This window comes from Leucopleurus acutus, assembly GCF_964270905.1.
Source record: "Leucopleurus acutus genome assembly, chromosome: 10".
Classification (NCBI taxonomy): domain Eukaryota; kingdom Metazoa; phylum Chordata; class Mammalia; order Artiodactyla; family Delphinidae; genus Leucopleurus; species Leucopleurus acutus.
The window spans coordinates 78,596,182-78,620,721 of NC_139153.1; the positions used below are offsets into that span (position 1 = coordinate 78,596,182).

A 24,540-nucleotide genomic window follows, 5' to 3' on the forward strand; every position below is an offset into this window, starting at 1 on the left:
GAAAGCCCGGTGCTCCAGTAGGTAATGGGGCGGCGCCCCGCGGGCTGCAGGCGGGAGGGGTCTCAGCGCTGCCCGAGCCCCTTGCTGCCAGCGGCCGCCCCGGGCGCGTGCTTCCCGAGGGCGAGTGGCCTAGAAATGTCCAGGGGATCGGAAGCTTCCCCCGCCTTTGCCGGTACGAAATCTCTCCACCCTCAGGCTCCCAAAGGCGGGTGATGGGGTAGGAATTGTCTTACTGGGCTACGCAGGCTCCTTCGTCGCCCTTCGCCCTCCTCCGGGCGTTCCTTTGGCGCCCGGGCTGAGCAGAGAGCTTAGCATCTCTCCCCCGCACCCCTCCTCCACGCAACGTGGAGAGAACCCACTGCCCCCTCTCCCTACCCCACTTCTCCTTTCCTGTACGACCCCCGCCCCCTTGCTTTCGTTAGCCAGGCCTGCTACGTTTATCTGATAATTGAGTTATTAAAAGATTTGGTTTCCTTGGGCCCATAAATCAATAAACAGTGGGATTAACTCAAGAGTTTGCCTTTTAAGTCAAGGGAAACGTTTTAAAGCAAGCCCCTTTGAGTCTTGTTTCCAAACTAAACAGGTGAGTTGCAGCTCTCGCCCCCCCCCCCCCCCCGCACTCTTAAGACACTGTATCCAAGCCGCGTGCCCACTCCTAAGTGCCCGGTCCCAAACCAAAAGAGCTAAAGGTAGAAAGCAAGAGTCAGGACGTGGCAGCGCTGCCCTCACACTTTCCACTCTGCAAGTTCCTTTGGAGGTTCTAAAGGTCTCCTGACCATTCTCTGTCCAGTCCTGCCTCCTCTTGCACGTATTGTGGCTCTCCTGGAAGCAAAGAGAGAAGAAAAGGGCTGTTCTGGGCGAGGATTCTCCCCTAGTTAGCTCGCTTTCTTTTTTCCTTCTCCCTGGCACCACATCCTTAGCTTTCTCCAGCCCTACATAAAGAACTGAAGAACCTTTCAAAGACCTGGCTGTTTTATTTTCTTTGGCCAAGGAAACCACTTTTTCTCAAGCAACTATTTTATATCCTATGAAAACTTCGGTCGAATGGAAAACCTGAAATACCCCAAACTTATCTACACACTGTTCCTCCGGTACAAAGCCTTACTTAAAAGGGCAACTCGTCCCTACTTAGAGTGTTTATAGGGAGTTTGTCCTCACATTTGATATCCTGTATGCGTAATACATTCTGTGGAAAGGAGTTAACCTTAAACCATCTGATGTTGCCTCAAGAGCCCAAACAGTGTTTCCCCTCCTGTGCTGATGTATGTTAAATGATCAGGTTAAAAAAAAATAATAAAATTCGTTTTGTTTTCTTTTAAAAAGTAGAATGAACACTATTCTTCTTGAAATGCCAAAATCGACTCCTCTGTTGAGTTGGTCTCTAATTCACTAACATTGTTTCTGACAACAATCGAGAAATATCAATCTATTGACTCTTCACGAGAAGAGCTCTGGAGGGTATCCATGTTAAGTTTGTATATATTTATTTATGCTTAATTTAATGGGAATGTGTAAATATGGTGAGCAGGTAGTTTGGGATTATTTATCTGTGAATCTATACCTCTGTGAATGGGTGGTTAAAAAAAAACAAACAAACCGCTTGACCCTAGGTAGAATCCTATCTGAATTTTTCTGTTCTTTATAGACAAGCTGTTATGGTAATGGGTAGAAATTGGTTTATTGTCCAGTGTTGACCTGATTTACATAAATAAAAAGATTGTTGTGTTTTTGTTGTGTTTTCATCTTCAGTTTCTTGAGTATAGATATTGTTTAATTCTACAGACAGAAACAATTTATGGCCAAGAATTTTTTTCTTTTTGTCCCCCCCAATCATTGAAACACAGGCAGTGTTTTCCTTACAATAAATACAATAAATTTTGCCTCCCAGAAAAAATGGACACTTTTGTTTTCACTAGAAGGTGTTTTTGATTCATTAAAATTCCAAATTGACACTCTTCTCTCCTATTTCTAGCTGGATTTGCAATAAAAGCCCACGTTAACTGCATCTCTTGGTTTATATTGCCCTTTAAAAAAATGAGGTTGTCAAATTACTTACTTCCCAGGTTATTAAGAGTCTGTGTCCCAGGAACGAAGGGCCTCTGGGTCCAAGTCAAAGATAATGCTCCCTTCATGTTGCTGGTGGGATGGCATTCTGCCATGATGTCTTTGACGGAGATGGTGCAGGACAGAAGCCCACAGGGCCAGGTATGGGCTCCTGCACCCCACACCTTGGGATCTGGGGGAGTTAACTGGCTCACTTCAGGACTGAACCCAACCCTGACCTCACCAGCAGTGCAAGGCCTTCCGTAAACAAATGAGGAAAAGCTCCCTTGACCAGAGGAGGAAAGAGGCTGTCTTAGGAGGTTTCCTACCTTAGGCTCAGAGGATGCCCAGGGAAGCCAGAGCTTTTCTCATTTGGGTTAATGGGCTGCAGCCCAGCCCTAATGGGCTGCAGTGATCAAACATCTTCTCAATCTGTATTTCATCCCAAGGCTTGGGTGTCTTCCCTGAGGCTAGGAAAGTAAATCCGTCCAAGCTGTTAAACGGTATGGGTATGCACGAGTCACTGTTTCTCTTTGGACCTCAGTCTTTATCTGTAAAATGTGGGCCTCCTAAGGTCCTTTCCAACATTGTCTAGTTTAATTGTAAAAAGCAGGAACAGCAACATGTATATATTTAAGGATAACTGGCAAAGTTAAATCTCGAAAACCCTGGATTAGGAGAGTGCTTAGCATAGAGTTGGCACTCAGGTAATTAATAATATGCCTCCCATATCAATTTTCTGTTTTTCAGATGACTCATTCCCAGCTGGACTTCCCTATAGGGAAAGACAGAAAGGACAATGGAATCTGCTTTATGTGAGATTTTCCACTTCTTGGCTTCCCTATTAACTAAAGAAGGGGGGGTATCATGGCTAGAATTATAAATGAGTGAATCAAAAAGGGAAGGGAAGTAGAAGGAAGAAAAAAATACACAAGGGAAGTGTGATTAAGAGGGCGTGCAATCCATTTATCTAGAAAGAAAATAGGTATATGCCTTTGTCTCTGGCTCAAATGTTTTACATTGAGTTTCCTTTTCATTTGCCTTTTGGAGAGTGAGGGGTTGGCGGTGATGAGTAATTTCCATACCCTATGGCAAGTTTTCCTACTGAAGGGTTAACACCAGCTCTGGAGAAACAGACCTTCCATCTATTATTCCATAGGTAAATTCCAGACCACCTCCTCTTTCCACCACCATTTGACAAGGATCTGAGACAGTCACCCCAAACTCAAGATCCTGAGGGGCCTGAATGTGGGGAAAGAACTTGAGGAGAGGGAAGGAAAGATAGGAAGCCAGAGAGAGCCTTGCCTAACAAAATGGCCCTGGGCTGCTAGTTACAGCTCCTCGCCGGCCCTTTTGTTACTGTCTTAACCAGGCTGCAGAAGGAGTAAGGAAAGAACGGCAGCTGGAGCCGCTAGGCCGTGGACCCTGACCACAGGCCCAGCGCGGGGACGCTGGGTGACCTTGGAGGAGGTGACCTGGAGGCAGCCAGCCCAGGTGCGTGGCTTCCAGTGGCCAAGAAGCCCGCCTGCTCGCCCGCCCGCATTAGCGGCTTACGGGCCCTGATTAAAAATAACGCTAGGAGGAAGAAGAGCCGATTGTTTTTTTTATGAGGCCACATTGTTTCTCTTCATTTGCAAAAACAGCCCCATGGGGTCCTTTCCCTGGGACCCCGGGCAGCCAGAGCTTAGAGCCACCAGAGATATACTGGCCCGATGGGACGTGTGTCTTCTTGGGGGCGCTCATGACTCCCGACGCAGGCTGCCTTCCGTGCGTGGACTTCGAAGGCGGTTGTGTCATGTCGAAGCCTCAGAAATTAAATGTGCAGCTCACAAGTCCATTAATTTTAGCTTCCCATTAATCTATTTAAAAAGTGAACCAGCAATGGCTCTATAAATACAGTCCTATAAAGTTGAACTCCTTCCCATAAATCTTCTGAGTTGTTTATTTACATGTATTCCCTCGCCCTCTAACAAGCTTCGTTTCAACTTGGGGAAGACCCGAACCGACCCGACCCGCCACGGGGTGGGCTCACCCCTTCCCAGCTTCCCCGCAGGAATCGTGGGCGCCTTGGAAAGGAGGAACTGCGCGGGGGCAGAACACGGAGGGCGAAAACTCAATTTTCCTTCTTGACTTTGTTTCCTTGTGTCTATCCCAAACTCATGCTCTCCGTTATTTCCCATCACAAGCTCCACACTGATTTATACCGTCATAAACAGCATTCTTACGACTATAACTTCTGTCATAGCTTGGGGTGAGCTCCTTTTTCACATTCCTGGCAGCCACTACTTTTAAATCAGGCCTCATAAATAATCCCAGCGCTTCCTGAGGGCGAGTTCAGTCAAACGTCTCCCCGGGTCCACTTTCTTGGCACGGGTCCCTCCCTCAGGTCACAGGTTGGAGCACTCCCACCGCCTTTTCTCACGTTTCCAGGACGCAGCCGCGGACAGCAACGCGGAGACTAGGCACCAGCGCTGAGCCATTCACACCCCTGGCCCAGTCTGCGTGCGTACGTATCGCGCGTAAGCCGTCCCTGCCCGCTTGGAGCGCACGCACGCGGCGCCCCTGCCCGCGACTAGGCACGCTCTCCGGGTGGCTGGGCCGAGTGTCAACGAGCGCGCACGCGCGGACGCCTACGCACGCGCACGCACGCACGCGCCGCGGCGCCCCGGGGCGTAACTCCGGGCCTAGCGACTACCCAGGGCGCGGTCGGCGCGTCAGGCTTTTCGCTCCGCGCCCTGGAGGTTAAGTTTGCAAACGGCTGCGGCGTGAGCAACGTTTTTCTTTTTTTTTCAAACTGTTTATGCTGAGATTGAGGGAGCCTTTTTGTCACACAAGTTCAACACGTTCTACGCTGCCGCTGGTCTCAAACTAGCAAGGTCAAGCGGCGATTTTTGGCCCATTTGTTCGGAACCTATTTGTTCTTTCCCACTCTGCTGCTTTTCGCTTTTTCCCTTCTCTCGGATGGGCTGCAGCCTTCTGGAGCTGACTCAGGCGAGAGGCGTCCAGACTCAAATAGGGGTCACACATGCTGCCGGGAGAGGCCTCTGCATAAAAATGCTCTTTAAAAATTTTAAAAAGCAGCATAATAGCCAATGGACTTAGCAAAGCGTGACCTGCCCAGGCCGCTCGGAGGGCAGGCCTGGCAGTCATCTGTGTCTGGACCACCAGTCAACGTCCGGGACGTACCTGTTCGCTGACGTATTAGCAAACGTTTCAAGGATGTGGCTGTCAGCTGTCATTAGCCCACGCGTTTTACCGGGAGGAGGGCACGTCCGGGGCGTGTTTGCGTAGAATATTCTGGGGAGGTCAGAATCTGACCTCTGGAACAGTCAAATGTTCCTTCTTGTACAGACATTTATCAAATGACTGGAGAAAAGCTGGCACGTGAGCACTGGGGTACAGAGGCGTGGAAGGGACGCTTGCAAGTCTTTGGGGAAACTCGGACCCAAATCGGACACAAGTCACCCCAATGAGTTCTAGCGCTCCCTGCGTGAACCGTCAGGTCCTGAACGCTAGAACCTGGCGTCCGGATGCGCAAGTAGAGGCCGGGCAGCTCGGAAACACCTGATGACCTGGAAGCGCCGGTGGCTGTTCAAGTGGGCAAAGTGAGTGCGACCATCATCTGAGTTTCTAAGGAAACAGGATATTAGATAGCTTCTACACAGCAGTGGATTTTACTGGGAAACGGTCCACCCTTGTAGGTTTGGGAAGGGGTGGGGAGGGGTTGTACAAAATGGCTGGGAAAATGCCAATCAATGCAGAGAAAACAGGTGTAAAACCAAACCAAATCTTAGTGCTCCATTAACCAACTACCCCCGCCGCTGGCGCCCCCAGAAAAGGTGCTAGTGCTGACTTTGAGGTCAAAGTATCAATCTTGGACTAGGTTGAATTTTGTGTATATGTTAAACTCATTGATAAATGATTCTACCAGAAACAAGGTATGAGACCTGTTTTGGGGGTTGTAGTTAGGGCTGTCTCTCTCTCTCTCTCTCTCTCTCTCTCTCTCTCTCTCTCTCTCTCTCTCTCACACACACACACACACACACACACACACAATATGGGAATTCCCTAATAGCAGGACTACAAAAACGTCCACAAAAAAACATTTACCAGTGTGAATTTTCTTTTCCAAGGGAGTCCTATGTGTTAAGGAACCCAGGAAAGGTTTTTTTTTTGTTGTTTGTTTGTTTTTTAGGTATTAGGGCTCTTGCATTCAAGAGAATTCTTTTGGCCAGAGATTCCTAAAGATAGGAAACTACCAAGATTTGAGGCAGAAGCACAGTTGACTCGTTTTATGGGTTGTTTCACGCACTTTCCCTTTTGCTGTTTTTAAGAAGGGGTTAGGGTTAGGGTTAGGGAAGGGGTGGGTACGGCACAGGCCTGAGCCCTACCAGCAAAATGGGCCCACTGAATGATTTCATTCCCTTTTATGTGCAATATAAATATTCTTTTCTTCTTCAAAGATAAGGGCCATTCTAGACAATGGGGTCAAATAGTCCAAAGAAGGATCAAGCTGATCTGGGTCCCTGTGACCTTTACCCTTCCTTTAATTCTCAATAGTGAACATCTGTGTTTGGTGGCCAGTGCCTGAAAGTAATAAAGACAATTAGAGCATTTTATTTTTTCTTGGGGGAGGGGTTTGGATGCTGGTGTGGAGAGGTGAAAACTTTATGATACTAGTCTGCAGGATGAAACTAGGGCAGTAGCAGCCGTTAGACCTTGTTGCTCTGTAGGCCCTGAGGAGTGGAGTGTGGTAATCGTGTACACTGAAGCTGTAGGTGATTCATACTGCTCCTTTCTCGATGAGGCTGTGGGCAGTCTTTTCTTACAGTCCTATCATTTGTCACCTCTGCACCAGAAGAAGATAACGTCCACCTCTCCCCGGCACTGTTCTGAGTTTACTTCCAGCTGTGAGGACAGTTAATGAGGTTCCTGAATACCTCCTCACTTTCCTCCTACTTTTGTGAAAGCCCTTCTCTCTCTTGCACCTAAGAACAAACTAAAGCCAAACCAAACCCAAACAACTTGACAAAACACAAACACCCACCACATGTTAATTTATTGAGAAGTATTTCAGCTTCCACTGTGTAAAACTTCAAAGTCCACCCATCTTGAGGCCATTTGAAAGGGGCTCAAGTTCTGAAAGAATAAGATATTCCAGAGATAACCAATTAGAGAAATTTATTTCCAAAACAAATATCGAGTGAAATAACACGTTTTTCTCAGTATGTGGTGTCCCTGTGGCACTCTGCTGTGGGTTTTTGATGATTCAAAGCTTGTTTCTTGTAAAGGACATGTATCTGATCTTGAATGAGCAAACCTATTACTAATACATGCATAAACTTACATAACAATTTAAGACTCTTGCGTGAAGTTAAAGTTGAAAAGTAACAAACTACACACACATGCACATACACAGATATAGAATCTCAGTTGCAGTGAAACATTTTTCCTAATGGAGATTTTTGGAAAAGTCCTATTTTTAATATTCTAAAATTCGTACAAGGGGTATGTCTAAGAATCAGAGGATGAAGCCTTCAAATGAGGGTATTGTTTTCCTGTCAACTAGACACTGGATGGCTTCTCTGCATGTCCTCACTCGAACGTGTACCCAGGAACATGTGTCTGCAGGGCAGTCGTTCTGCGTTTAGTCTCATATGTGCACAGGCACACGCAGAAGACTGTTTTCATTCATCATTCCTCCTTGATGTTAAACATGTGTTGGGAATTTTAGAACTCAGACTTCTCCAGATCATATTTGTGACTTTGTTATCACACATGCAGTTTAGAAACCTACAAGGTGATAACTAGGTTATTCTTCCTCTCTCTCTCATTTTTTTTTTTTTTTTTTTTGCTGTTAATAACTCTGTCCTTCTTCCTTTCCTCTCCCCCACTGGCTCCCCCCTCCCCAGCATTCTGTCAAGCAGTAGGCTGTAAAATAGTTATCCAGACCAGCAGCCAGGCAAGTGCCTTTTGAGAGTAATTTCTGCCCCAAGCGTTTAGCCCAGGGCAAAGCAAGCGTGCTCTCTAACTGATCAACCTGGATATTTCATTATTCATTAATTTACTGTTTAACCAAATCCCACTCATTATCAGAGGCAACGCTTGGCAGAGCCCAGCGAACAGTAGCAGTTGGTGTCAGGCGTGGAGAATTGGCCCATTTGATCCTGGGCTGTTTTATTATTCAACACCACTGACTGGGAAAAAGGTCCATGAATAATAAAGAGCCAAAGCGTGTTTGAACTGAGAAGCATGACACAGCCTTACAAAACAGCAGTTAGAAAATTAAAGGCAAGGTGGCCCAGACTTTGCATTTTTTATCTTGGCTGTGGGCACAGACATTTATATCCCTACATTGTTTTCAATGATTTTTTTTTAAGTCCTGAAGACAGAGGCATTTGTTTCAGTCAGTCTCACCCTTTCAGAACAGACCATTGAAGAACTCAGGAGCAAACTCACACGGTAAGAAACAAACATGCCTCCAGATGGGAGCTTGAAAACATAATTTCTAACCTCATAATCAATTAGGTCCTTTGTGGCCCTTCTCAGCTTTGGGGAAGATGTGGGTGATTTTAATTCTCCTTTGGACCTGCCGTCATTCATACCCTGGGTTGGTTTAATAAGATAATTCATGATGCTGATCAAATGCACGTTAAGTTCCCTCTCTGTCCAATTGGTTCCTTGACAAGTCTTTGGCTTTATAAGTACCTGGCCACAAAAATACATATAGCAAGGGTTTTAGAGATCCAATAGGTAATATCTAAAATCTCATTAATATGAGAGAAGGGCCTATGAAATATATAGATGTGAAGGGAAAGTTTATGTTCCCCCAGAAGCACCTTTTTTTTGTTTGTTTACACAGGCAATGGAGGTCATAAATTCTTTCCAGCTCTGTTAGATCTGTAAATGCAGTTGTATTGAATACACCTGTTGGATCCACTGGTGGTGGGCCTGAAAGTATGACTGTCTTTAGAACTGACCCGCCCTGTCATTCTACTCACATATCCTTTTTAGTCATTGCTTTATAGTCCCTGAATAAGTATGATGAGACAGAAAACAGTAATTGTAACAGTACCTTTCGTATGTTGCCTTCTACTGCCTCGCAGCCCCTTCCTTTTATTCACATACAGCCTACCTTACACAGAGAAATAAAGCACATGAGCTGTAGCTCTTTCATTTAAATGAGCATAGTTGTGTAGGAGGAAGTTTCTAGGGACCAATAAAGTCCATATGGGCTGCCTATACTCATAAAAGTTATATAGATGTAATCTTCCAGGAGTCTTCAGAACTTGGTCAGGGTAGAACTGCCTTGGTGCTAATATACTTACACAAAAAAAGGCCCTGTCCAAAGGTGGTGGTGGTGAGATCAAACCTCAGAGGATTTTTAATGTGGAAATCGCTAAACAAATGTTGAAAGCACTAGGGGGAGGCTTGGCTTTTTCTTACCTCAGGATAGTCTCTTGCTTGCCTTGGATGCATTTGGAAACTATTGTCAACGTGTTGAATGTAAAGTAGGACAAAATGTTAACATGGAAAAGTTCCTTTTAACGACATCAGCCTGACCACTTCATTTTACAGATGCTTAGAGAATGGCTTGTCCAGTTTCACGCGTGTAGATCCTGGCAGATTGCCATTAGAACTTTAGTTTCAAAGTGCTCTTTCCTCTACAAAAGATCTTAGGACTTTGGTTTTTATTCTAAATAAGTGTCAAATTGTTTTTCTAACATATCTTTCAGTAGTTTTGAAGAAGAGGCCTTAAAAAATTCTGATCCCATGGGACTGAAGTACAGTATTTTAAAGACAGATCCCTTACGACAGATACTCTCTTGGCATTACAATTTTTTGTATTAGTTACAAAAGGAAGGTGAAAAGTGTTCCTCCAACTTAGTTGGGATTGGAGGGTCAGGTTCATAAGATAAAGAACTCCCTTGTTTGTCCCTCCTGATGTGGTGGACCAGGTTCTTCACTTATTTTCAATAAAAGTGAGTGTAAGTTAACAGAACTCAGTGTGAACATGATTGAAACTTGTGGCAGATAAAAACGATGCTTTGACTTCTCAGATCATGCCAGTTATGATTAAATCTGAAACCACACACCTTTAATATGATCACATGTGAAGAACTCCCAAAGTGAAGAAAAGTGGACACTATGAGCCAATTCATCCATTTGAGAATCACAGGGTCTCTGTTCTGCCTTTTATTCCAGTCTTGCTCCAGACTGAGGTACTGAATCTTACCCTCCAGGGAGGTGTGACTTTAGGACTCTGAAGCCTCACTGATGCCCCTTTCAGTCCTTGAGATTTATAACTTGGAAGAGTCTATAGAAGCAGTGTGGGAGAAGCAGGTCTTCATACTCCCTAGAGAAGAGACGCTGTGTTGGAAATTGGGAAGGGGAAGAAATCTTAGCATTTTTCTGGGCTTGATGGATCATAGGGACAAACAGACCCAACTTAAATATCACCTCATCTGAGAAACACTTCTTTCCTAACTCCTTTACCTGCTGTTATAATTACTTGTTTTAACTTCTTGTCCCAAGATTCTCAACCTTGGCTGCACATTAAAATCACCCAGAGAGAGTTTAAAAAAATACTGATGTCCAAGCCCCATCCTCTGATTTGAGGATTTGATCTGAGACACTGGTATTGCTTCAGAAGATCCTCAGGTGATTTTAAGGTACAACTGAGACAACAAATCAATGCATTATGTTCTCAGAGCACTAACTTCATAACAGGACACTTCCCCATTGTCCTATTATGAAAGTTTCTCCCTGGCCACCTCATATGATGAACTCCAAGTGTAAAGACCACGTCTTAGTCAACTTACATGAAACATGTAGTTCTTACTCATTCATTCAGCAAACTCTTGCTGAGCAATTACTAAATTGCAGAATTTGGGGACACATCAGTAACAAGACAGACATGGGCTTTTACCTGTGAAATGTACAGTCTTTAGTCCTGGAAGGCAAGTATGTTGACCCTGCCTTTGTGGATCTATCTAGGGTTATCTGATAGTTGGCCAAGAGGCATCTTAGTATGACAGGTAATTGTTGAGTGCCTTCTCTGTGCCAGCCACTGTGCTAGTTCCTGGCTAGGTTAGGGCAGATGCACAAGGCTGTAAGGGCTCTCAGTTTGGACATGGTTTTATCTGTGCTTTGCATTGACCCACCCTGTGTTTCCTAAACCCTGTACATTTGTGAAATTTTTGTTTAACCCTCACCTACACAACGTAGCTCAGATTTTTAAAATCTAAAAGTTTTCGACAGATTGCTAAAATTCCTGGTGGTTTCAACTCCTAATGATGCACTTTAGATGGTAAATAGAATGAGTATGTATTGATATTTATAGATTGTTTCCATTTCTTTTACTCTAGTTCCACCCCAAGCTAGGACACAGTATATTTTTCAGGTAATAATGAATTTGAAGTTTATATCTGCATATCTTAATATGGTATGCCTCATCAACATTTCCTTCTAAATCAAAGTATCCATTATATTTACAACATTTGCATTCCACTTTATGAAGTATTTTCATTGACTTAAGTAACATCATGTAATTTGGTCCTCGCAACAAGTTGGAGATGTAAAGTGGGTGCAAAAGCACCTCTCTTGATTTTATCGGATGAGAAACCTAGGCTCAGGTTGAGACTCAAGGTCAACTTGCAGGTAGTTGGAGCGCAGATAAGGTCCATGCTCTTTCTATCATTCCATACTGCCATACTTAACAGGAGGCTGTATCTACAGGAACCACAGAAATTCACAAATACTGTACTAAGTTTTGTTACAGAACTTGATATGCAAAAACGACAATGGTAGTGTTTTATTGTATAATAGCATGATACATATTTTAACACATACTAATTTATATCAACTGGACAAAAAGGTGTATACATTTGTGAGAAGTTGGAACTATAGAATATTTTAAAAGGATGCAGCTTTACCTCTTTCAAGTATACAGAAGAAGCATACTTGAAATAATTAAAGAATCCTTTCAGAAATTCTTAAGAGTACTCTGGTTAATAATAAGATTGCTTTGTAAGCATACTCTCAGTTATTTGTATGTAAATAAGTGCTCCTCAAGTGCTCAAGAATACTAAAGACAGTGTATTCTCTTAAGCAGTTTATGTACTCTCCCTGTAATCTGTATTTACACTGGCCAATTGTTCAGCAAGTCTTTTCTCCATTGATATGGTAAAGAAAACTTCTGCTCAGCCAGACCTTTGTCAGGTCAGAAATTCTGATTTAAGTGAGTCTGAATTAATGAGGTTTTACTTTATTTGCAACTTAACAGGTTTTGAACCACATATATGCTTTTATATACACTTATAACTTTACTAATATATGCATTTTTATACATGTAAAAATATTCTGCAGAGCTACCGACTTGATTTACCAATGAACCTGAGACGTTTCAAATTATTTTATAGCTTCTTAGCATAGATTTGCCTTAGTCCATCTGTAGCAGTGGAGGAAAAATTCTGTTTCCTTAAGTCCTTTTATGAGGGTGCCAAAAGGTATAAAAATATGAAGCCATTTAATAGCCAGGCTCTTTGAAAATACCGAGCATACACAGTGTGCATGCTAAGTTTAATCACACTGATGGATTTACATGTAATGTCTCAATTCCAGACTCCCTCATTAGTGCAGTCAATCTTGAAGTTCTCCCCGGTGAGTGAAGGGTGAAGGTGACTTCGACACGCGTGAAAGAACGGCTGGATATTGCCAACACCCAGAAAAAGACAGTGGGAAAAAATCTCTACCATATGAGGCTATAATCCTAGCTGTGGTCAGTGTGTTGAAAGCTTTATATTTCCTGACCACAGGCTCTTTCTATAAAATGGACAGGGAGAAGGGATATTCCCAGGATTAGCCAGCTGGCTATTTCTATATGCTTATTAAAATTTCTGGAAGAAATGGTGGGGCCTTTAAACCCTTTTAAAATATATCCACTTGAGAAATCCTAAATTTCCCTCTCACCTGAATTTAGTGCAAGAGGGCTGGATAACATATTTTCAAACTTAACTTTTGACAGTTGCAGCAAAGAAATGGGAATACAGAAGATGGTGGTAAAAACAGCGGTAGTAGCAGAAGCAAGGAGAGAATCCAGATGTCACCTTCATAGGAAATCTTCTGTTCTAAGGACCCGCAGGTCAGGCTTTATTAATTTTGGACAAGACACAGTTTCATTCCATCCCATGCAGGGTGCAGGGATGATCTTGTCTTTTGGAGGCTGCATTTGGAAACTACTGTCTCTTTGTATTCAATATCCACATGCTATTCCCCTAGCTTGCTGAGTGAATCCCTGCACAATAGTGGCGTTAAGGAAACCACAGCACAGGCAATGCATTTGACTCTTTGTTTAGGGAAGAAAAAGCAACTTAACGATTAATGTTCATCAGTAGACACTGGTCATCAGGTATCCTGTAGAAGTAGCATTAGAATCAGGTCCACTAATGAGACATCCTCAGTATTTAGTCAGGCCTGCCGGGCCCGGGGACATTCTGTTTCATGGTGTTCCTCCTCTTTTTTATTTTAGAGAGAGATTTAATAAGTGAAGCTGAGATGTGCACTCTTTCTCTCTTTTAATCTCCCTCTTTCTCTTTTCCTCTCTTGCACTTTATCTCTTCGTCTCTCAAGATAGATAGATAGACAAATAGACGTAAAAGATAGATGTAGAAAATGATCTTCATCCTTTCCTTCTTCCTCTTCTCCTTTGAATAGATCACTGAGCCCACCAAATCTTCCTTTTTAGGTGTAGGACTCCCAGGATATACCTAGGGGAAATCTAATGTACTTTTCTGTCTTGGAGTTTTATCATTCCAGTTGAGAGACTATGTCTCTTTCTTCTAATTGGTATCTTCAGAACCAGTGCCTAAGCACGTGTATCAGACTGGTGCCTTGAGCAAATTCAAAGGATAATCTTTTGTCTAAAAGAGTAATGAAAGCGGTAATTTATATTTGTTTAGCTTTATTACAGTTGATAGCGTGCCTTCACCTATTTTGTTTCATTTAACCCCCACCACAAGTTGTCTGGAATATTATGAACTGCACAGAGTTGGCTGAGTAAAGGGAAGTCAGGGAAAGTTAACAGGCTTTGTCCCGTGACAAGCAACGAAGAGACTTTCGGCTGATTCTCTGGAAGCCTTCTAATTGGCAGTGGACATCCTGTCACACCAGAATCTTCTAAACTACAACAGAAAACCACACTTATCAATCCAACTATGATAATTTAGGTAAATAATGAAAGAACGAATTAGATGAATTTTAAGTGTGTGTTTCCAATCATCTAGCACCTGAGGAGAGGTGTATGTCCAGGTCAAGGACAGTGGGACAGGAGAAAGAGAGGACACTGAATTTTGAGAAATATCTGTCTTTCTGGCGTCTAGCCATCAGTACTTAGGGCACAGGAAGACAAAAAGTAGCTTATATGATTATCCACAGAAGGAAGGAATGAAGGGAATATAAGGACAGAAAGGAAAGCAAGATAGAAAGACAGAAATAAGAAATAAAGAATGAAGTAAGGAATGGGCAAGTGAGATCATAGTAATACCACCATTCTTTATCACAGAACACCTGATATTTAGGACCCTAAAATATTATGTTTAGCGTCGGCCAGACATTTAGTAAGACTTTGAGACAAAAAAAGCCTTCCTCCCCTCTAAGGTCTCTTCTACTTGATTTTTGATGCCAGAAATTTCCCTGACACGAGGCAAAGTTTTTCAGTTCTCTACTACCAATTTAAAAAACTTAAGTACCACTATACACGTAGAAGAGTATGTGGCACGGATGACTTTCAATCAAAGTAAAAATGACGATTTCAGCTTATTTCCTGTTTGGATATAGGGGAAGTATTTATAACTAAATATTCTTTGTGCCTTTGACAATGTGATGGAGTTGCTGTTGAACTGAAAACGAGTGGAGGAAGTCAGCGGGGCCTCTTAACATATCAGTGGAGAAACCTGGCCTCCACTGCCTTAATCAGGGCCAGGCGCCTCCTGTTGTGATACAGTGAGAAGAAGACAATGTCACTTACATTGTCACAATGGACTTTGATATCTTGCAAAAAATGCATAATCTGAATTTGATCACAGGGAAACATTAGACAAACCCAAATCAGAGGATAATACGCATGACAAGTGGTCTGTTTCAAACTGCCCTGGTTCAAGTCTGGCCACTTGCTTTTTCTGTTATCACCTGGTATCACGTTGATCCTTGGCCCATGCTGATGCATTCCATCTTACAGTGGCCCGTGTAGGCTTGGTCACTTATTTGGGTCAGGACTGATACATGAATTATGGAGAATTCTTAGTCCCTCTACTACAAAGTTTAGCATTTGAAGTGTCAACTCCTTATCTACTGATTTTCATGGCTTTAGCTATTTGCTTCATATTTCCTACTATATGGATTCATGCTAACGCTGGACATATGATTAGCCTCTCATTTGGTGCTTGTTTAGTTATTCTGTAGCTGCCTGGAAATAAATGCCTTTTCTTTGCAGTGGTAATGGAAAGGTTTTGAAGATTCTCTCAGATTTAAGGGTGGGAAATAGAACAAACTTCAAGCTGAGCACTAGTTAAAAAAAAGTCTCCCCCACTACTCAGAAGTCATTTACTTTATTGTTACTTCCTGTGTTTTGCTATCAAGGACCCCCCATGACATCAGCAGCCCTTGGTTAAAAGCTGTTCACTGGCTGCCTCGACAGGCTTTTACTGTTTAACTGTTTCATGCCCAGTTGAATATGTCATATACCCATGCTTCCAAGTGTTCTCAGTGAGTTTTACCATGACACATGTTCTAGGTCCAAATCATAATCTTTAAAGACATGTCTGTTTTTTTTAAAACTAGCAGGTTTAGAGTTGAGCTATAGGAAATAAAGGGTGGCACATGCACAGAATCCGTGGGGCTTGCCTGAAAACTTTTACTGTCAAATTTCCGTCATAACTCAGGGCACATCTGGATAGTACAGTGACAGTAGGAATTTGGGGATTGGAAAGGGGGAATGTGGGATGTTTCTGCCTCTGTATAAACATTCTGAGCCCTGCCTTGCTCCCAGAGAACTAAAGGCTGTACAGCTATCCAAGCCTCCGCCTGAGTGATTTCTGCTGTATCTGAGTTCTTTCTGTGCCAGCATCAGTCAGAACACAGCCGTTAGCAGGAACTCTCACGAATGTGGGGAGCAGCAACACAGTAGGAGTGATTCTCCCTTCAGCAGCAGTGGGTCCTTGGGGTCTCTGTAAACATAGCCTCCTATCAGGCTGGCTTACAGATTGTCATAGTGTTTACAGATTGTCCTGAAAATGAGATGTCATGTGAGGGGTTCCCGGGGTGCAGCTCTTGAAATGAATTCCATATGAAAAATTAAAGTGATGTGGGATCTTAGTACAAGTCAAAAACCTATGCAGAATTGTAGATGAAAGGAGTTAGTACTGTAAATTATGTTATCATGGATGGGGAACATTTATATCAATCATTAGGGCTGGAGGATGAATTTATATACAGGTAATTGATGAGTCACATTAAAAAAAGGCTAATGTAGATAATAGGTGACTAGAAAATAATACCCCTGATGTTTGGGCCTGAAGCTGTCCTCTGAGTCAGAGTAGCTAACAGTCAGGAAATTATTTTTAACTGTGTGTGTAAGAAAATGCTGAGTACCTTTTCCTTTAGACATCCCTGAACATTCCAAGTCATTACAGGTGCTAAAGCCATGTAAGGATTTTAAAGCACTACTTACAGATTCCAGAAGAGAAGGCCTGTGTGGTCTGTTTTACTGCAAGCACAGTAAAAATTAGTGGGCTCTATTTATTCATTACTAATCTGGTGGCAGAGATGTATCTTAATTCCTCATGTGCTTTAAGTGCTGCTGCTATTATTTGTTGAGAAATTTTCCCTTTTTCCCCCCTATTAAATCTTCGTTCCAGGAGTTGTGTTTATTTGGCATTAAGTTAAAAGGACAGGATGTTGTTAAAAGAAGGGACCACTTTACTGTTCCTATTAACACAGTATCTTGGTACCTACTGCTGCTAAAACCCAATTGACTCAATCTCTGAAGTCTGTCATCAAAGGGTAATTTGGAAACTATTGGAGTTCACAGATATAATTTTTTTAATCTAAAAATACGTCATGATCAAATGGTTGAAATTGTGTGCAACGTTATTTCCCTTCTCTAGGTTTTGGTAATAGCCATATCATATTTTAATTTTATTATTTTTCCATGATATTCATAAAGTATGTTAGCTTCTGTCCTAGAGGTACAAATGTATTTAAAAAAAGAAAGGAAAACTTCTTTTGATAAAGAGTTCTATCTATGTTGACATGGACAAGTAAGAGCATTTAAAATTGGAGCAGATGATGGGAAACATCTGAATATTAGCCACAAGATTGAAGTGGTTAATAAGGATGTATCTGGCCATGTTTTAAAACTGAAGTGCAGAGCATAAACAGAAATTTAATGAAACCCAAAGAAATACTAAATAGTGCATTCTTTTCCTTAAGAGTGATGATTTAATTCCTGAGATTTCCCTTTTTCCCCAAAGAACTCAAGTGACTAATAAGGTGAAGTTCTTTGAAGTATCTTAAATTTCATATTGTATTATGCATAACTGAGTGAACTTTCCTTCTTATGGACTGAATGTTTGTGTACCCCCACTTCCCAAATTCATATATTGGAACTCTATCCCCACCCCCAGTGATATTATTAGGAGGTGAAGTCTTTGGCAGGTATTAGGATTAGATGAGATCATGAGGGTGGAGCCCTTATGAATGGGATTAGTGCCTTTATAAGTGTGATGAGCGAGAGCTTGCTTCTGCCCTTTGCTGTTTACCATGTGAGGATATAAGAAGTCAGCAGCCTGCAACCCAGAAGAGAGTCTCACCAGAATCTGATCATGCTGGCAGCTGACCTTGGACTTCCAGCCTCCAGAACTAAATTTCTGTTGTTTATAAAGCCATACAGTCCATGATATTTTTGTTGTAGCTGGCTGAGCTAAGACACTCCCTGAGAAAACCCCCTTAGCTTTTAAACCTGGGGCCCAAATCAGTGTTTCTTTGTAATATGGGTAAATTTGTACCTCGGACATTGTATCTCACCAGCTCCTACCTAGCTCCCTGGCACATGTAAGAGGCTCAGAAAGACCACCCCTGGTTATTGGCTTATTTTGATCTCAACCCAAGTTTCAGATGTCCTAGGAGTACCAGAGTTTAAAGCTGGTACTTTTTTGAGGGTACCTGAGAGAGTCAGGTGAACACTGTGGTTTGTTTGTTTCCCCCTCTTGTCTCAGGCATTCTGGAAGTAGAGAGTTATGGCCACTCAGTGTGCCCTGGGCAACTCCAGATAGAGGACCATTTTACGACTACCTAGGGTAAAAGGCACTAAAAGCACCCTGAATCAGATGAGTGGAAAACCATCCCAATAACATATTTTGGATAAAAATGAAAAAGAGGAAATGGGACCAACATTTATATTTTAGTGACGTTACAGTTGTTTCAGTGGACATCTGAAAGAACAATGATTTGTGATTACTAGGTATAATTAAGCTTTTGAGAAAAACAAAACAAATTGCTATGTTCTCTCTCTAAGCTATGAAAATAGTTAAGTAGCACATTAGAGATTATTTTTATCAGTGTGAGAAGAACACTAGATCAGTGGTCAAGATACTTACTTGGGCATCAGTGCTGGCTCTGTCACTAAGTAGCCACATGGCCTTGTAAAGCTCTTCTAACTTCGTCAGGCCTCAGTTTCTTCACCTGTAAAATGAGAGAGCTGAGGTAGACCAGTTGGACTGTGGACCCTGCCTCTCCATGCCTTACAAAGGCATTTTAAGAAATAATAATCATCTGACCTTCTTTATTTTATTTAACGTTTTACTTCTTCTGTTGGGGTATGTACCCAGGTGACAGCTGGGGGCTCTGTTCTGTCAACTCATTAATGAAAATATTACTGGGTTTGTTCAGAACATCTACAGATATGCTAATTGTCAGTGGCTCCATTCTTCTCAGGGAGCGATTCCAAGTAAAATATTTGGAATTGGTTTGAAATACTTCTTCCTTATTCCTGCCTGGGGGATTTATGTAAAAGAATAAAAAATTTACCCTAAGTCAGAAGATTCTCTGGTCTGATCCACCTCTTCGAGGACTTTAAGAGCAGGAGGGAAGGTTATGGCAGTTTTTCATTTTCTGCAAGAATGTCAGCACGTGGAACAATAATGAAGTCTGGAATTGCTCTTCATAAAAGTGTATAAAATCATCAGCAGAATGGAAGGGAAATGCAGCAGGTGAGATCAGAGATATAAAAATAATTTTCCTATTACAAAATAGTTTTCTTTCTTTAAATGGCATGCAGGGCTAATCCACCCTGATATCCATGTTGGGTATTTATCTGGTAATATATTTCTTTGCAGATAACTTCATACTATATTACTATTGTGATAAATTCTCCTCTTTCTGGAGCTTTCCCAAGTGGTGCGACACCTTAAGTAAAGCAGCTTCTGTCAGTGATGCAGGTGACTGTGCATACTGTTTAGAGCTCCAGACCATGGATGAGGCATTCCATGAAACATGACATCCCAAAGGCTAGTAGAAATGACCTTTAAAATCTTGACTAAGTTTGCAAAAGAAATGGGGATAAGGCAACTCGAGTATCCCAGGACAAGCCAACCACAATGCCTGCAAGGAACTGGCATTCATGTAACCCTAAGAATGTAAATTGAATAATAAGTTTGTAGACTTTAAAGCCACAGAAGATGCCTGGGGTCAATGTTAAATGCAGAAAAAAAGATACTGTGCTTAAAATTCTGTTATAGAAACTTGAAGACTTTGTCAGATTTCCAAGCCTTTCTCTATGCAGAAAAAAACCCATTTTTTGTTGAACACATGCATGATATATTATACATGCACACATTCTAGGGGTTTATGGGTGGTGGTAGAGGGAGTAATTATGGACTGCTGCTCAGAGAAAAGGCAAGAGAAAAGACAATTGCATTTTGATGTCACAAATATTTCAAAGACAAGCTGAGACATTTTTAGAAAGGTAAGAAGGTGGGCAGGAAGATGCAGAGCTGTTTCCAAAGAGATTTGCCCAGAGCCCTCCAGATCATCCTCTGGAGAGTGGTCTTAGAGTCAGAAAGAATCACTGAAGACCTGGCAGTTAAACTTCCTTCCCTTCAGTCTCTGTCTGGAAATGGCGCTTCTCTTTTCTGTGTTTGCTTTTTCTCTTTTCAAGGAAAGATATCAGGCCTGGCTATTAATTCCACTTCAAAGAGTTTCTTTAATTTACAAAACTAAAAATTTTAATTATTTAATTCCAAATTCCTTACATTCAAAAGTCAGTAAATCAGGCCTATTCTAGTCAATTTCTATGTAATTCAGTTCAATTCAATGCAATTCAGAAACACAGCCTACATTTCTAAACATAGGGGTCAATATTGGAACCTACAGGAATTGTTCTTCTTGTTCCTAAGCTAGCTAGATGCTACAAATAACACTTCTGGCATCTTGTAGAGAAAACTCTTTACTTCTCCGGAAATGAAAACTGTAGATTAAAAGTTTGGCAATAATTTATGCTGACTCAAACAAAAAGAAAGATGGGCAGCCTTGGGTAGTGAAAAAGAACAGTGACCCTGCAGTCAGAGAGGCATGTCTGGCTCTACCACTTACTGATAGTTTGGTCTTGGGGAAAGGTGCATAAAACCCATGCTTCAGCTTTCTCATCTGCAAAATGGGTTTATAATATTTATAGGAATATTCTGAACAGTTAAATGAGCAGGCAGCATAAATCACTTGGCACAATGCCTGGCAAATCACAGAATTCAAATCAGTGCTAGTTTAGCAAGTTCCCCCTACTTCACTGCAGTCATATTAATGGAAATGTGTTCCCTCTACAATTGTTGACTCAAGTAGTATATAAGCAATGCAGCTCTATTTGGCTCTGAAATGTGGCACTCCCTTCTTGGTGTGCAGAGCCCCTAATGTTTCCCACCTTTTTTGTTTCTTATCAGCGCCTGCCTCTTCTACTTTTCCTTCTCAGGCCACAGATCTCTGTTCTGAGGAGTGTAAACTAATTCAACTCTCGTTGGTTATACAGCAAGATTACTCTTTCCTAGTGGCCTTCAATGAATGGTTCAGAGGGATAACATAGAACCCACTACCTGCTAAACTATATCCCTTTTTGTACTTTTTCTGTATTTAAACTTCAATATTACTGTTCCACTCTATTGTCTAACTTGTTTAATTAAAGATTTTATTAGTCCTTTATACACTTTTGATGTGAATAATTATAAATATATGAAACTATATACACACTATACTATCTATGCAATGACATTGGTACCATTTCTTTTTAAATTTTATGTTTCTTGTTTCCTCCTTTTAAACACAGGTCCCTGGGTAGGGGTTTGATTGGTGATTGGTGGGAGGGATAACACCTCCCTGAGGCTGATGTCTTCCAAACTAATGCCACTTATGATGAGACTTTTTTTACTTTGGTCAACAGATTGCCTCTGACATAGCTGAAGACTGGAGGCCTTCAATATAAATCCAGCTGATATAATTCAATTATAAACTGTTTGAGTATGGTACCCACGATGTGCTTGAAATGGAAGTGTGATTTTTGCTATATGTGGCCTTTTGCTATATGTTTTAAAGAGATAATGACACTTCATGGGTCTGTCCATTTAGGGCTCCAACCAACCAACAGGACAACCCCCTGGGACAGCCTGAGGCCACAACTTGCTCCCAAGGTGTGTTTGCTGTACTCTAATTTGCTGACAGACATTTCCTTAGCCTAGATCTCCATTAAAGAGGCTGAAGAGGGGCTTGGGCTTGACTGGGGTCATTTATCTTGGGAAGTGAATGCAAGAAAAGGAGTGGGGGACTGGGAGGTGAGAAATCAGGAAGAAGGAAAAGCCAATCGAAAAGTGCATTATGGAACTGATCATGATCACAACTGTGTGCAGTCAGGAGGAGGGAAAGAAGTGCGTGCCCTCCAACTCCAGACCGCACGGGTCTTGAGTTGCCAGGGGCGCACATGCATGGGAGAGGCTGCGTGTTTTCCGCACACCCCTCGTGGGGAGGGGCTTGGGAAGAGAATACAGCGTGGTACAGCGGGAAGAGGTTCTTCCTGGCCCCTAGGGAATATCTGGAGGAAACCAAATGTCCTGAAAGGCGTAAGAAGTCTCTAATCCAGAAGTGCACGTTCCCTTCCAGCCAGCTGAAGAAGGACCTAGTTTCCTTGGGGAACTGTCTGGTTTGATGAGAAACCGGAAATTTCTGACTTTACAGTTAAGGTCCTTAAGCTTCAGTTACCTTAGGGTACTGTCCTGGGTTACCCCGAGAGCAGAGCCTGCTACAGAAGTTGGGTGGAGGTCTTTTATTTAGGCATTTCCATCTCAGGGAGCCAGAGTTCAGGAGAGGGGTTGTTACAGGGAATGGGGAGAGTGAACTCAAAGGTGCACTAGGATGCGTTATTGTTTGGTCACCCAGGGGCGACGGGGGCTTCATCCTGCTGGGACTTTTGAAGGGCCTTGTGAAATGCATCTTTTTCATTATCCTCCAGGTTTAGGGAAGTTCAGTACATCTCCTTAGGTCACAGGGCTATTAGAGACAGAAAACAGATTTTAATCCAGGATCTGGTTGAATCCCAAGGTCTCTTCCTCTTAACTATAATATCAGGCTATAGTGCTCACTTATATTGCATATTTTCCATATGATAATTGCATACCTATCCAAAACCCACCTATCTAGAAGATCGTTAGATGGTAGGTAAGAGCAAAATTATCACACATTTTTAGTTATTAGGCATAGTTTTGATCTCCAGTGGAATCTTTTGTAAAGACTGTCAGGTCATTATGTCCTGCCAGGGCTAATTCCCAGGCTACTAGACATAATGTAACAGTTAAGGTCTCTTGGAGGAAAGCATTACTTGTTAGATGCATTGTCATTGTTTTAGTTTGTTTGTTTACATGGAAAACAATTAGGGAATCTAATTTCTAGAGAGATATGTGTCATTATAAAGACTTAAGAGCTTATGAGATGTTATACACCTTGGACATTTTTTCTGTAATGAGAATGAATACAGCCGTCAAAATAATGTTTTGATTAATCATAACATTGGGGATATTTTTGAGATTGTCTGAGTGTGTTCGTGGCTTAGTTGTTTATGTTGTAGGCAAGCTTAACCATCTGTGGATGGTGTTTTTTGATGTTAGTGGGGAAGTTGTTTATCTGTCTCTACAACTGCTTAGGATCTGCCTAACCAAAATTACAAAGGAGCAATGTTTGTCTTTCATGTCTTAAGTTTCTTTTTGATATCGGTTTTCCCTTTCTCCACACTCTCAGATGCCAAGTCCATCTATTTAATCAAGAAAGTCTTTGTTATCCATCATATGTATAGTTTGGTATGGATTTAAATCAGTGTATTGGTATTTATTGTATTTATTACCCTTTGTCCCTTCTGGTCTCACTCCTTAGGCTCCGACAACCCTGAATTATCTGTAGTAACCTAAATCCAGCATGCTGCCTCTGCTCTTTGCTGTACTCAGGAGGTCCCCTTTGTAAGGCTCTCCTCCCTCCTTTCTGCTTGGTTATCTCAGTTCATCTTTCGAGACTCAGCTCAGGGATAACCACGTTAGGAAGTCACCCCTGATACTCCTGTCCTTTCCAGGAGGTTAGGAGGCACTCTTTTCTGGTCCTATAATGCTCTGTATAGATCTCTATTATTATACTTACCACATTGTTTCATAGCTGTTGTTTGCATTACACAGTGATCGTCTTGAGGGCAACAACTATGTTTTATTCACATTTGTCAGCTCAGCACCTGGTAAATAGTAGACGCTTCATATATGTTTACTAAATTGAATTTGAACCAAAATTTAATATTTGGGGGGCAGGAGTTCTTTCTCTAGCTCCTAAAATAATAAAATAAAAGACTGCTTCTTCTACTTTCCCTGGTGGAATATCAATATTTCTATTCTACAACATCTTGCATTCAGGGTTTATAACTTGGTAAAAAGTTAAGCTTGATATACATAGTTTCACTTGATTAAAATAATTTTAAATAGTAGTGGTGCTGTAGAATGATGTTGGCATGGAGTAGCAAATGTGGTTCTGAATTTTAACTGACACAAGAAACCAGTTTTCAAACCAAAAGCATATCCTTTGGTTTTAGTGACAGTGTGTGCCAATTCTGAGTCATTGCATAGCCAACTGTAAGGTTTAGAATATTTAAAAAATGTCCGTGCTCTGTAGATGGTGCGATATCCAGAAAGTTGTAACCTTGAACTTCTGTACTCACTGTTACTTTCCCTGCTCCTTGCAATTCCTTCATTTTGGGGACCATTACCATATATATGTAATCACTTATATTTGAATGTTTGAATTTAGTGCTTAGGCAACCTACATAATTCTAAACTTTAAAGACTGCATAAATACATGCTTATGGATATTAAGGGAATTTTCAGTTCCCACTTCATACATAATCATGTCATGCATTCTAAAAGCACAGTGTTG

General features: G+C 41.9%; 1 protein-coding gene across 1 annotated transcript in view; it reads left to right on the forward strand.

Annotated features, from left to right (window-relative positions):
• The first annotated feature begins 5,091 nt into the window (after positions 1-5,091).
• LOC309966802 (uncharacterized protein) overlaps positions 5,092-24,540 on the forward strand; it is a 288,055-nt gene continuing 268,606 nt past the window's right edge. The window contains exon 1 of the mRNA XM_082847113.1: positions 5,092-5,648. Within this exon, the coding sequence (XP_082703239.1) occupies positions 5,611-5,648 (38 nt within the window). The 5' untranslated portion in view covers positions 5,092-5,610. The remainder of the gene's footprint in view (positions 5,649-24,540) is intronic.